The 14,367-nt window shown below is 40.7% G+C and overlaps 1 protein-coding gene across 1 annotated transcript in view; it reads left to right on the top strand.

The window, feature by feature from the left end:
- Positions 1 to 5,714: 5,714 nt before the first annotated feature.
- Positions 5,715 to 14,367, top strand: part of LOC135167143 (Krueppel-like factor 6) — a 136,517-nt gene continuing 127,864 nt past the window's right edge. The window contains exon 1 of the mRNA XM_064130021.1: positions 5,715 to 6,942. Within this exon, the coding sequence (XP_063986091.1) occupies positions 6,841 to 6,942 (102 nt within the window). The 5' untranslated portion in view covers positions 5,715 to 6,840. The remainder of the gene's footprint in view (positions 6,943 to 14,367) is intronic.

Here is a 14,367-nt window from a genome sequence, read left to right as displayed (position 1 = left end):
GAATGATGGAACTGACGGGAATGGGTGAGAGGACGGGCCTTGAATGTTATGCATAAATTCTGCGGATGGACTTGCATTGCCATTTTTCCGACCTCCGCGCATCCCTCGGGTTTTATGGGCCATCATGAACCTCTCAGCCCTTCCCCCCGCCCCGCCGAGCGGGAATAAAGAAGGTCGGGTGAGGCAGGAGAAATTAAATCAGCCCTCCGGGAGGGGTGTCAGGGTCGGAGGGGATATGGGATATGGTGTTGAGAGGAAAAACTCGGGGGATTAGTCACGGTTCGTACGGCCAATAAAATAAGGGGTTTGATGACTTGTAAAAAAAATCAATTTCACGAGGGAAATATTAAAAGTTGAGGAGGAGTTAATGTCCACGGCTGATAATTTGTATTTTTACTTTATTTTCTTATCTTGTAGCAATTGGAATTGCCATGAAAAACGAGTTATTTACCGCAGTACTGGTGCACTGTTAACCCCCGAGAATTCTAATTTTCAATAGTTTTTAATCTAGGGGTAAAGGGAAAAGTATTTAATCTGAAGGTGGGGTTAAATCAAGAGCTCAAAGGTCGTTCCAATTCCTCTTATTTTTCCACGGGCTCCCACTTAGCTCAGCGTAAACGCACTTAGCGTTGAAGAGGGAACAAGAGGGGTTGAATGGATACACTGTCATGGTGGCAGTGATGGCAGCAGGGTAGCCGTTTAATTGATGCTTTCTTGGCTCCCTTCTCTCTCACCCACTTCACTTCCTCCTTTGTTCCGATTTTGAACGCACCATTTTTTTCCCTGAGCGTATCCGCGAGGGACAACTTCGAACGATCCGGCCGGATAGGCAAATGAGACACCCGAGCGAGTAGCACGTGCCACATAGTAGCGGGTAGATAGTGAGTTTCCAGACTGCGTGACTTGCGAGTTGATATGGAGAAAAAAGACACCACGAACAAATGATAAAAATAAAAAGAGATCTTCCGAATTTATCTTTTTTTTTCACATCCGAGACAATTTCTTCTCCGGAGGAATCAATGCAATTTTTCCGATAATTGAATTTTCCGTGAAGTAGATGATTCAATAATTTTTCTGAAGGACAGTCACGAGTCCGGTCGATATGCTCAGTTTGTCACAGTTCAAAGAAATCGATTATTCGGTTCATATGAAGTACATGTCCATAGGTATATTAACGGGGGTCCAGAGTGAGATGAAAGGGAAAAAAGAAAAGAGGTGAGGGGGAGGGAAAAAAATACGATCACCCGTATCCCCTCAATGCTATCCCGCACGACGAAATGTTCTCGTTCGTTTTACGATCGGCTCTCCTCCACATCGCATTTGTTCGTGGGAATATTCATCCGTTTGGCCGTGCCGTGTACCTCTCGAAATCGTCCCTTAGGTCCACAAGACCCTGGAGGGAGATGGAAAAGCCGGGGATGTATATAGATGAAAAAAAAAGACGATTTCTTAAATCGTCGATTCCGTCAATTCGAATAGACATGAGGGCCCTATCCCTGTACCCTCATAGATATTGCCTTCTCATGCTCTCCACAATTTATTTCTGCGTTATAAGAATTGCTGGATTTTCGGAGCTCCATGCATAATCCATTTCTCTGGCATTGATTAATTTTATTACTCGATGATGGGACAATTTATTTTTGAAGGAAGATGTATTGCATCCAGTGAGTGGGTTTTGTAATGAGTGTTCTGCTTCTGAGAGCACAGTTGGAATGCTGATCGATACCAGACATCAACAAAACATACTCCTGGCCTTCCGTAACTTCTCAGAAAATTAAAACGCGTCAGGTGACTACGCATCGTCAGTTTACAACGTTTCAAATGCGTACGAGTGCCGAGATGAGAAATGGCGTCGTCTTCCGTATGCGCGCGCAGGGTTTATTACTCCCGCGCCAACACGATGCCATTTATTTTACATTTTTTTTACTTTTTATGATTTTATCTGGAAAGAACGATGGAAACCAAAAAACATTCACCTTTAACAACTTTACAATTCAATTTTTCAATTGACTTTAAAGCCACGGAGTGATGCTAATTCCACCGCAAGAATATCCGAACTTTCCATTTGAATATCACAATTCCCATTGTTCTCATTAATTTATAAAAAGTTTCCAGGATATTTTCATCACAGTCCGACGATTCCAAAAGTGAATTGGCTTTTCAATATTCCGGAAGGAAAGAAAATGGGAATGTTTCACTGTGCATTACATTGAGGCTATGTGAAGTGGACTAAAAAGTTTGGTGTACGTTGAACAGGATTTGAGAGATTCCCCAACGCTTCACCCGAACGTAAATTCATTAAAAAAAATTTCTTTTTATTCCAACGTTTGATATTTTTTTTCCCCGAACCATCTCAGCATTGCGATAAGTCGCCCACGCACATTCGCCACGTCCGTTGGCCGTTTTTAAAACTGACGATTTTACATTGTCATAAACTATATACATAATGTAATGAAGTACATCGAGCATAGAAGGCGCCGACTGGATGGTACGTAGGGTCCACGAGCTGGGCTTAGTACACAGCCATCTGTAGCATCACGATGGGATTATGCAGGATTAAGGCATTTTACACCGTGCATTCATAGGCCCGTTAATAATAATAATCACACAAAGTTGCCGCGATACAATTTCCTGATAGAATTCCGCGTGCATCGTTGCATTTTCGTGCCTCGAAAAATTTATGAACAAAATATTTTTTCAAGATACACACACACGCGAATTTGTTACACGCCTTTGTGCCCCTCCGGAAATTTCTCATTTATTTTTCGCTGAAGGATTCTTTTTTTAAGAATTTTTTTTCTTCAACATCGCTTGAGGAAAAAAATTCCGAGACGGCAAGCCCTCCCTTCGCGAATTCCACGTAACATCTGAGGCCATCCAACGAACCCAAGATTTTTAACGTTTACTCAATTCCTCGTGAAGAAAAGGACAGAAACTACAAGTCAATGAATAGATATAAAATTGCATAGATAATGGAAATAGACGTGAACGCCGTCAACTCCTCGCGTCCTCGTTCCACAAATTCCTGTGGCTCCAAGGATATTTACGCTGCTGTATATAAGTAAGCCATAGTACAAGTCGAGAGGTGCCTGTATACGTACAGGCTTTTGTATGAGGCTCGTATGTTGGAATATAATAGGTTGACACGAATGGTTCGCGCACCGCGACTAACCTAATGTGACCCCAACTTGTTAGTGCACTATTGCAAGCCATCGCGCTGACATTATACATTAAAATAATATGATATTTATCGAATATATACTAATAGAACGGATTACTTACTACAAATAAATGGATTTTCATTGTAGGTCAGGATTCATTTGGTTCCATCAAACCTTCATTCGTTAATAATTAACGAATGTATATTTGATAAACTTCGCTTGACTTGGCATTCGCCATTCAAGTGAGTCATTCGTTAACAATTAAAGAACATTCATTTGTTCAAACTTGACTCTACCTTTCGTTGATGCCTAACGAATTTCGGTTGCGATAAATAAATGGTTCTGCCAGTGTAGAAAAATGACTCACCCAGGTCTATCCCCTTCTCGATTTTTTCCCTGTGTTGTTAGGGACACGTTCTCGAATCCCCGTGCACTGTAGTTGCTCTCTGTTGTTGCAAATTCAGGCTGACGTTCGTGCGTGAATGTTATGCAGATGAAAGGAACGCGAAGACGAAGAAATAACTGAAAATAAAAATAATATTTGTGGAATAAAAATGAGCAGAGTTATGAAAAGAAGTGAGGCAAGACGATTGCACGCGATATCGCAATTCCACTTCTGTTGGCTTCACCCAAAATTATCAAATATGAATAAAAACAGGAATTCACTGCGATGGCCGGGTAATTTGGCTTTACGAGGAGACCAATATGTACTGTATTAGTGTTGCTTAATGGTCTCGTTATGGAATTTTTGGGGGAATTGTAAACATCCACTAATGATAAGGTGCAAATACCCGGTAAATGCTGCCCATTCGTTACCTTCTTGCAATTTTTCTGCTCTTGATATTTCTATTTCAAACTAGAATTCACGTTCGGTAATCTACTTTTATGCTGCCATATGCGTACCATCCAAAAAGCATTTGGATAGATTTTTTTTCCATGAACATCCACTGCCCAAATCCATAGACACATGCCAACTCTCTCATTGTTGAACGAGTCAAAACGAGAGAAAAAAAGGGGAAATGTGGATGGAGTTTTTTTGAGAAAGCCTGGGCTCTACTCCAAATGTACATGAACGCTAGAGAGTGATAGAGATGAAAATTTCGCCAAAAGGGGCAGCGTACCGAATATATTTATGGCCTTTGGCGTCTTAAGCCGGTCGTTTCGAATTGTTGTCGATAGAATAAAGACTTTGATTATTTGACTTCTGTTTCATTGAGTACTGCCAAAGTCTTTGATTCAGGGGCATAATAATGTTGAAAATGTTTAAATGAAAGTTCTAAAAATCTAAACTTGCTCAGATAAAATGTTAAAGTCGTTTGATACTGCGTTACAAAATAGAAAAAGAGAGTATCAATTTTGTTCTTCTCTTCCTGAGCTGATACAGGTTAACATTTGATACCCTGGAGGTCAAAACGATTAGGCATTATCTCGTCCTGCACGATCCTTCCCCTCTTTTTTTCAGTCGCCAATGAGCCAGAGAGGTCTCACCGGAAGTAAACATTCCGTCCACTGGTGTATGACGTTCAGTATAAGTTAGAGTGTTACACTCAGCAATAGATTTCAGCGGAAACGACACACCGATGAGCCATTAAATTCTTATTTTACTCTCATCTGTCAGCTCTCCTTCTCCCAACTTCCTCCAATGTTAAACAATGAGTCAGTTATTTTTCCTGATATCAGTAATAAACGTTGACTTATCTAATCGCGAATGTTGCATTGCATTCATGAGCGATTAAATGAATGCAGAAAAAATCGAACAATGATATTCCTCTGTGGCAAGACTTATTACCTACTACTCGTTAGATTTCACGCTGGAAAACATTAAGATAAGATTTTTAATGCGGAAAGAGAATGAAAATTACTGGCATTCCTTCGAGAGAAAGAATTTCATAATTCATTAATAATTATTACCGATATCATTGCATAATAACAAACCAGAGTACTGCCGATAGCCTTCAACCATATAACGGAGAAAATAGACTTCAAAAATTACGATAAATACCTGAAAATTTGTGTTCTATGATCCGACTGTGATTTTAAAGGCCTTTTTTTTTTTTATTCCTTCTTCCAAAACAGAAATCGCGTCCATTGGTATTTCCCATAATTCTCTCCGCGCCAAGCTCATCCTCTATAACCAAAAAAGACTAAAAAAATGTATCGAGAATAGAATCAATCCAATTGTAAGGCCAGAAGTACAATTAACCTGGAATATTATTAAGTGATCGAGTGGCCGACGTTTCGCCCCGTTCGCTAGTCTAAAAATAATGCCAAAACCCATTCCAGGAATTGAAATTAAAACGAATATACAAATAAAATTATAGGATACTGGGAGTTGTTGTTACATCCAGCGGCGTAAACTACAGTCGACGAATCGTGCTGCCACGGTTACGTGGCGCGGCGGCCGGCGGCGATATCGCGTCGCGTCGTGAACGCCGACGCCGGCACGCATCTCTACACCGCTACTATGCACTTATCCCCCTCGCCACCCGCCAATCTCCCACTCCCGCAACCCAGCGCTTTCCACCTCCATCCGCGACGCCGGCTAGTACGTCGGCAACGATCGGCCGGTCTCGGCTCTCCCCGCGCTCCATACCGTACCGCACAACGTCAGTCACTCTCCGGCGCTCGCGCGACAGAGTACATACCAGTGCGCGAATACAGTTCGACCAAAAAATTTTCCCTTTTTCCGGCTTAAACGCTCGTACTATCCGACATGTCGAAAGAACGTAATCGAAGCCAACAGTGACGTTGAAACACTGATAGTATGATAACAAGTGATTGAGTGCTGTTGATCGATGATATTGATTGAAATTTTCGCGATTAGTGTGTTTATACCTCAGCCTGTGGTGTTGCACTGAGGGAATAAAAATATATCTCCATCGGAGATTGAGTTCAATGTGCTCCATGCAAGCCGGCCAACCGCAGTGATAATAATTCCGCTGGCTTCAACATTGTCGCGAATTTTGATGGAGTGAAGCTGAAATAACAGTTCTCACTAAAAACAGATGATATTAATGACATCCCACTGTGTGGCACACTCGTACGTTTGAAATAAAATACATAGGAAAAAAGTGACGCGTTTGCCGGCAGCCGGCGTCTCTCCACGCGGCCATACAGTGCATATGATGGATACTTTTGTGAATTCAACGTTAATAAAACTCGACATCAACCAGACAGATCATTGTCACAGTCTCTCCTCTCATGTTGCCATCTTTCTCTGAGTTTTGTGAGCCCAATTTGATTCAACGTGTTTTTTTTTTAATTTTAATTTTCCTTTGTTTTTATTCTCACTTGGTTGAGTGTGTTGTGACGCCAGTGCGGCGAGGTCCAGTGAAAAATACCGGGAAGTCGAAGGGGGAGAGGGAGCTGTATGCTGTACTCACCGTTTATGTCCTACCAGAGGAGACAAGGTCATTGAAAAAATAACAGTGCAGAGGGGAGCTTATATTTGTTTTGATATTTGATACTTCAGTGAAAGTGAGGGGTTTCGATGTTATTCACGTGTATTACGTACCGGCGTATATATTGCACGAGTTTTTTGTTAATCTCGTGCTGTGTTAAATTGCATTTATTTTGTTAGTGAGTGATTATTGTTGAACGGGAGGGCGTGATTGAGATAGAAAAAGTGTTTCACATTGGTTTAAATTATTTTTTAAATAATCCAAGAGTCATTGCAATCATGGATATCCTGCCGAGCGGCAACATATTCAGGGAATTGCAGGACATACACGATACGGGATATTTTTCGGCGCAGCCCTCACTCGAGGATCATTGGCAACAGGTAAGGAGTTCATTATTATTATTATCTTGTGAAAAATGATTTAACCGTAATGTATTTATACCCAACGGGTTGTTTGCTTATGCTCGTGATATACGACTGCTAGTCATGTGACGGGTTTGTTTAGAAAATCTGCCGTTGTGCGTGATTAAAGTCAACACAGTAGAGAACGAGAGAAAAAGAAAAATATTGTACTTGTTCTGGCACTTTTGAGTAGAGTTTGTCGTGCTCATTAAGAGCAACTTGTAACATTCGAGACACTGCAATGTGTACACATAATATGTTTATGGTAACAATTTGAGTACATCTCATGGGGGCGTCGAGGCGTGATCATTACGGTTACAATCGCCATTGAATTTCTCGCGCGTCTCAACTCATCGGCAAAGAGATGAAATATAAACGAATGAATAAGTAAAATTGTTGAGGGGGAAACACGTTGGTTGTTGAGAATGTGAAACTCCTTTATTTTTTATACATCCAGTACACGTGTGTACCATACGTTTGTGTGTTACGTGAAAGAAGTTGGCGTGGGTGCGTACCGCGCACGTGCACATACCTGAATACAACGGCGGGTTTATTGAAACAGTCGATGTGATAACAAATTTTTTTTTCGTACACGTAAATCAAGCGTCGTAAACGTCCAATGACTATTGAACTAAAATCATAAAATAGGAAGATTGAATTTTTTTTCTCAGTTCGCAAGTCGTTTCTCAATTTTATCGGCAATATTTTAACAGTCTTATTCTTCTCGAGCTGCATAATCTCGTTTATAATTTAACAATCTCAAGACGTTTCTAAAAAATTCCACAATGCTCTATATTATTGAATTACTCGGAAGTCTAAGAATACCGTAAACAAAACAGTATCAATTTTAACCATTATCGTGCAAACCCGTGCAAAAAATATAGCATCATGTAATGTACAAAAGGGGAGAGAAAGAGGGTGTGAGTGAGATGTGGGTATATGGTAAGGGGTGCTTTCGATGAATGGAAGAACTGACGCAACTTGCTTTTGTCTCGTACACGATGTGAACCTGCAGTCGTAGAGCGGTTTTCACCTGCTGGCTGTTCATTCCATTTCACCTCTCCCCGATTCTCCACAGGTCCCACAACCATCCTTCATCTTTCATTCGCATCGACCGTACAGTATGCAATGGAATGATAAAACAATGACGGAAAGTTTTACAATGGTATTGGAAGGGGGGAAGAGGGAATGCAAGAGAAAGATGCGCATCGGCTAGTGTTTTAAGCGCATTTGAAGCGCTCTGGTTTGTGCCTCCTCAACGTATCTGTCATCACAATGCCGCATCATTAATGCCCATTAACGTAGGCCTCTTAATTACCCCATTAGTGGATAGAAAACACAAAATTTTTCCATGATGATGGTAAATTTACTTGAGTGAAATCCATTCTATATGGGACAACAAAACTATTTTTTTTTTTCAAAACTATATGAAGTCAAATTTCTTGGATTTCTAGTAAAATTTTGTGGAACTTATAGAAAACTCCGGAAATATTGGCATAATAATTTCTAACATTCGGATTTATTCTGGGTAATTTCATCCCATAGACGTGCCTTGGAGAAAGACCTTCTCCAGAGATATTTTCTCCTGATAAGAATATCAATCTTTGATGGAAATAAAATTTTTTTTTCTCACTCTATTGAATGGATCCAAATGACTAACCAATAAAGTATTTATTATAACGCGGAATAGCTCCATCGACGAGTTTAGTTTGTGCAGGCATGCGAAAGGATAATGATGCTCAAAACGACCGCAGAATTTACCGGAGGAACGGATCCCAGGGACCTCCGGTAGTGGTAGTGGGGTTGCCCCAATGTTCGGTCCGGAGCGTTCAATTTGTTTTATCGGCTCGCTCTGTTTTCCCTTCTCGGTTCCTCGCTCACCGCGTCTCCCTCAGCCATAGGTACCCATCTCACCAATACCAATGTATAACCGAAAACATCTCCCTCTTCCCCTTCACTCATTGGTGTTTGTATCCCTACTTTACTTTCATCTCTGTTCTTCACACATAAAATACAATTTGTATTGTCATTCCAGGCGTACTAATTCGAGCGTGACTATCTCCGTGAATTATCCCCTTCCTCCTCCCCCCTTTCCACTATTCTTCCTTCACGTTTCGTATGCAATGGATCCTTTGGTATTAACCAATGGATTTGTTTACTGAGAGCAATATCATTGGAGGTAAAAGTAGTGTATTTTGTTTGCTCGATTAATTTCGTGGTAATTTAATTTGGTACATGGTAAATTTAATCGATTTTTTTTTTCTATATCATTTCTTTCCCCAGTGCAAATTAATTGTTATGAATAGCTTCAACTCCCTTCAGTTGAATAAAAAAAAACATCGTCCGGTTTTTGGGCGTTCATTGTTTGTTTACACGGGGGAGAAACACCGGTGGATTTTATTTTTAGATATAGCCAGCGTAAAACAAGCATAGATCTAACTTTAGTCCCTACTGTGTAGACCCTCTCTTTACACACTGTTTTTCGTGAATATACCGTTGTGGTCTTGGGGGATGTATATTGAGAATTGAGGGGAATCTATAGTCCTAATTATACTGGATAATTCTCAAAGTTTATCCCCCTCCTACTCTCCTTGGTGAACTTGCATTCATATATGGTTTTATTTAGTGAATTTTTGGTGAAGCAGTGATAGTGGTTAGGGGGAGTTGGTGGAGGGTTGTAATGTTCTGAAGGGTCTGAGGTCAATCGTGAGCCACCTGCTGCGCCTGTATAGTCTCAGTCAAACTCAACTTTCGCCTGGTATCGTGCGCCGGTTAAGTTTAATAGCACACGGAGCCTAATTTTAGTCCGGTAGAATACATTACACTACGTGGGAAATCTCAAGTGGGTGGGGAATATTTGCCTTGAGACCTTACGGCGTTTCGTGTAATCCTCCTATTCATTTTCGAGAGTGAAAAATTCCACAAATATGCGCGTCTTTCTTTTCATTCCACTTGCTCATGTCTCTCTGAATGTAATTTTTTTTTTATTCCATCTTCTGCGGGAATTCTTTTGCTTTTTCATTTGCTTTTGTATCTCCAATGGTATCGCCGCTTTTTCATTTCATTTTTAATGGTCGACTGGATAATAGGATAGAAAAATAATGTGAGCTGATGGGCGTAGGGATGATGAACAAGGGAGAGGGAGCAGAAAAAAAAGAAGTGAACGACTGTAGAAGAGTCGTGGAGAGTCGGCCGAGCGTCGGGGTGGATTAAATTGCACTTCATTAAGGTCCTCTTTCACCTTATCCAGCCCTTGCTGCGTTTTCCTCCTTGTTAATGCCCTCTCTCTCTCACTCCTCCCTTCCCACTCGCGCTTTTACCTTTTCCCCACCACTTATCCGAGCTTTTATATTGCCAATTGTCTCATGCACTCCCCGATATTACTACTATCCATTTTTATTATATCGAAATAAATTTACGGACGTCGTTATTGCGGGATAATCAAATTCAACATTGCCTTCTATCTTTTACTTTTAATACCACTCCAAGATGGACGTTACCATTTTTTCTCTACCATCGTCTTCTCTTCCTGGAACGTTGTTAATTCATTTTTTTCCCCCTCGCCCTCTGTCGCTTCCAACTCGCATCCACTAATCCGACTTCTAGGGACCCATTGCTCCCTGTCAACTTATCTCTTCCCTCTTTTTCTTTCTCGACGAATGTTTTTTACACCCATCCCCCCCCCTCTCCTTTTTTTTTACTGTGCACTCTTAGTCAGACCTTTAGCCACCCCTTTCATTATTCGTTTCGCGTTTTGCCTCGTCAGACGTTTGCGACAAAAAAATAGGAATTAAAGCCTGGAAACTAGCATCGGAGCGAGACATATCAACTAATTCCCCTCCCCCATTTGTCAAGCGATAAACTGAACGTTTGAAGCCTTCAGCTCTAGTTTTTTCCTCCAATATTCAACACCCCTTTCATTTATATTCCTCCACTGTTTGAATTTTTTATTTACATTGCATACGATCTATTCTCCCATCCCCTTGGGCCAACTTTCTGGCATCGACAGTGAATAAAGCAGACGATCGGTTTTTGAAAAATCTATTAATATGTTTGTATAACAGCTAAAGAGACGGAAAAAGATTATCTCGACACTCTTTCGCGTAGTATTTTCGCTCTCTTTACGTGTTTTTTTTTTCCACTCAATTGATTTTGCGAATAGAATAGAACACGCAAGCCTCGAATCTGCCCAGTGCTGTTGCTCGTACTCTCACGACCTGGATATGGTGCACCAGGACGATAAGTCGTCCCCAAATGTGGCGAATTCTCTCCTTTGCTCCTCACAAAGTTTCAACAGAGAATAACCGCGCAACCTCTCCCTCCTCTTGTTGTTATACTGCTAGTTCCTCCTCATCCTCCTCTTCACTTCTCCACCACTTCTTCAACTAACGCATCAGACGCGAGCGTTAATGGGTTTTCAGCTCTGTAAATACATTAAGGCGACGCGCAAACCTTCGACCGTTACAACCTCTCTTGCACACACCATTCGTGCATCACGTTTCCGTACCTCTTCCCGAGAAATTGATTTCAAATTGAATTCTTTTATTTATCTCTTTCTTCTGTCGTTTTTTTTATTCACCAACAAAATTTTAATTACAAATCGATCGAGCTGTGTGAGCGCGGTGCGGGAGGGGGTGGGAGTGGGGGGAGGGGGAGTACTGATGGTGGTTCAGCTCAAACATCTGTCTGGTAATTAAAAATTCAGTTAAACTTCAATCAATCTGGTTTATTTTAATTGATTAAAAAAAAATATTATCCGTTGGTGTTAATTTAAAATGATTTTTAATTAAAGTGATAACAGTTTAGTTGAAATGGTAATGCAAATGGCTGAGAATCACGTGAATGAGTTCATCCAAGTTCATATTTAGTTCTCCCAATTCGTGTTGAACATCATTGGTATTAATGAACCAGAATTGGAAAGCTGTCTCTACATTTAAAAATGATTGAGCATGCGCATTATCTTTCTATTTTTATTTTTTTTTTCATTTCCATTCAGTCAATGGAGCTCATAAACCGTTGACTTTTGAACACGAATAAATGGGGTAAAAAAAAAAGTTTTATCGTAACACATATTTCAGGAACAAGTCCATGGAGCGCATAAAATGGAGATTGAATGAAAAAAAAAAGGCACTTGCATAATACATAATTTTTGATGAATGAAATGAGTGTGTAAGGTGTGTTATTACGAGGCGTTACTGCAACATTTAAATCACTAGTAATAAACAAATTTACGCGTCGGTGCACGAATAATTAACTTCTCGCATTTTTTTTCTCGCTCTCTATTTTTATTCCTTTATTTCACTAGTCATCCAGTCCGCAATTTCAAGGTCGCCCCATTCCCATAGTATCTAGCGGATTATTACGTCACATCCGTACTCAATAAAATGTCCGTTATGTACAGCGTAACGAAAATATGTGTCTGATCGTACAACGGCGGGAAAAAAAAATTCCTCTTTTTGCGTTATTGTATTGGACGAGGAGAAAAAAAAATAATACGGCGCGACGGGTTCTGACGTTCCTGTAAAGAAGTAATGTAAAGAGTACTGGTGGGTGGTGGGTGAGGGACAGGGAGGGAATTGTGGAGACGCTAGACGATAGGATAGGGTGGAAGGAAAAGGAGGCATAGTCTGAAGTATAGGGGACAGGGGTATGGGGGTGGTGGGCGTCGAGCCTTTGCGGCTGGCTGGCATCGAAACGGTGCAACTTGGAAAACTGATATTGATCGGGGAAAGGGGGGGAAACCCTTGGTATGGACGAGCGTACGAACGGCCTCGTTTCGCATTCCATCTCACTTGGTATCGTTGCATTTCACAGTCCTTTCGATCTCACTCGTTGGGGGGCATTCAACACAGACTCATTCCCTGTTATTTTCTACTGTACAGATGTATACATGGCGTACGTTCATTCTCGCTACGATGCAGAATATACGTGATGTGATGTGATGCGATGTTCTTGTGAAAGGTACTGCGGACTTTGAATTTTTCGGCTTTTTATGGGATTTTTTTTCCACTGAAAATATTTTTTTTTTAGTTGATTGTTGTTTTTTTTTATTGGACTGCCAATTCCAGCAATTAGATTTTCGATTTCAATTATTAAAAATGAACGTTGGCTGTGGAGAGTATGCCATTCATTCATATGGAATGAATACATGGCAGGGGTAGATGAAAATTTGGAGATTTGATGGTTTTCGTTGGCTTTTGCAGTATATTAATTAATTTGAAGCGTCCTGGCAGGTCGATATACACCCCCGCAGGGTACTGTGCATCCGATGATCGTTAGGTGAAGCGTATATCATCGTTTAATTCTCCGCGGCGTGAATATATCCACCTCGTTTATATCTGCTCCGTTATATGCTCTCCATTCGGAAATTAAAAGGAGAGATCAAAGGTTTTTTTTAGTTCACACCGCATCATTTTCACAGTTTTTTTTTTGTTCGTGTTATTTTGAGTGCTGAGAGTCAAGTGGAAGGGTAAATATGGTGAACGGAGAATACTGACTGCGTACGATTGACGCAACCGTTGCCTGATCTGTTCACACGATACCGTAAATTGTTTTTTTTTCTTCCTCTTCCCAGGGACATTCTGGCGCGTCCTTTATCTTTCGTGCGTAACCAGAGTGTAGGGACATGCGAGCAGTTTTTTTTTTACAGAGAACCCTATAGATACGAGCACTTTTAATGAATCCACAACGTCATTCAAATTACATTCAGCACATAAATATTTTTTTTGCATTCGTCTTTTATGAATTGATCACGAACAATTCCCTGGAACTTTCAAATTTCATCGGGGTCTCTCTCCTTAACCTTTGAAATGTTGGTTCATTTCATTTTTCCCTCTTTCTTGAAATATTCTTTTCAACTTCACCGATGTATCTGTCATCGTTGGAATTTTATTCTCGAGCATACTCGTATAACTCGGCAACTTTTTTGCCTTCTCAATTCGCGCCGTTTTTCTTCCAACAGTTTTGGGAGAAAAATAGAGGGGTGAAATAAATCCTGGAGCTACTGGAGGTCGTACTCTCCGCTGCTTTACAATACTTCCCCTTTCTCTCATTTTTGTGAATGCTCCTTTGTCTTTTTTTTTTGTTTCATTCGACCACTGAATCCATCTCAGTGGACGATCATAAAATAATTCTTCCAACCACAATAGATAATCTTTGGAGCACTGTAATTCAATGCAACACTCGGCCAACGTTGGCAGGGGAAATTTGTAATGAATTCTCTGGGTCTTCTAATTCTTCAGATTTTTTTTCCTCCCATCGGCGTGAGATTTAATGCATTTTTTTTTCTTCAACTACGTGTGGTCGGACGGTTGCGAAAGGCATGACGAGGTAGTTATGTAGATAATTTTCCCGCGCCGCATAGGAAAAACATTGAGGGTGACTTGAGAATGAGAGGTAGGTGGA

Source organism: Diachasmimorpha longicaudata, chromosome 11 (genome assembly GCF_034640455.1).
Source record: "Diachasmimorpha longicaudata isolate KC_UGA_2023 chromosome 11, iyDiaLong2, whole genome shotgun sequence".
Taxonomy (NCBI): domain Eukaryota; kingdom Metazoa; phylum Arthropoda; class Insecta; order Hymenoptera; family Braconidae; genus Diachasmimorpha; species Diachasmimorpha longicaudata.
Note: the sequence above shows the minus strand (reverse complement) of the source record. Positions and strands in the feature narration are given on the sequence as shown.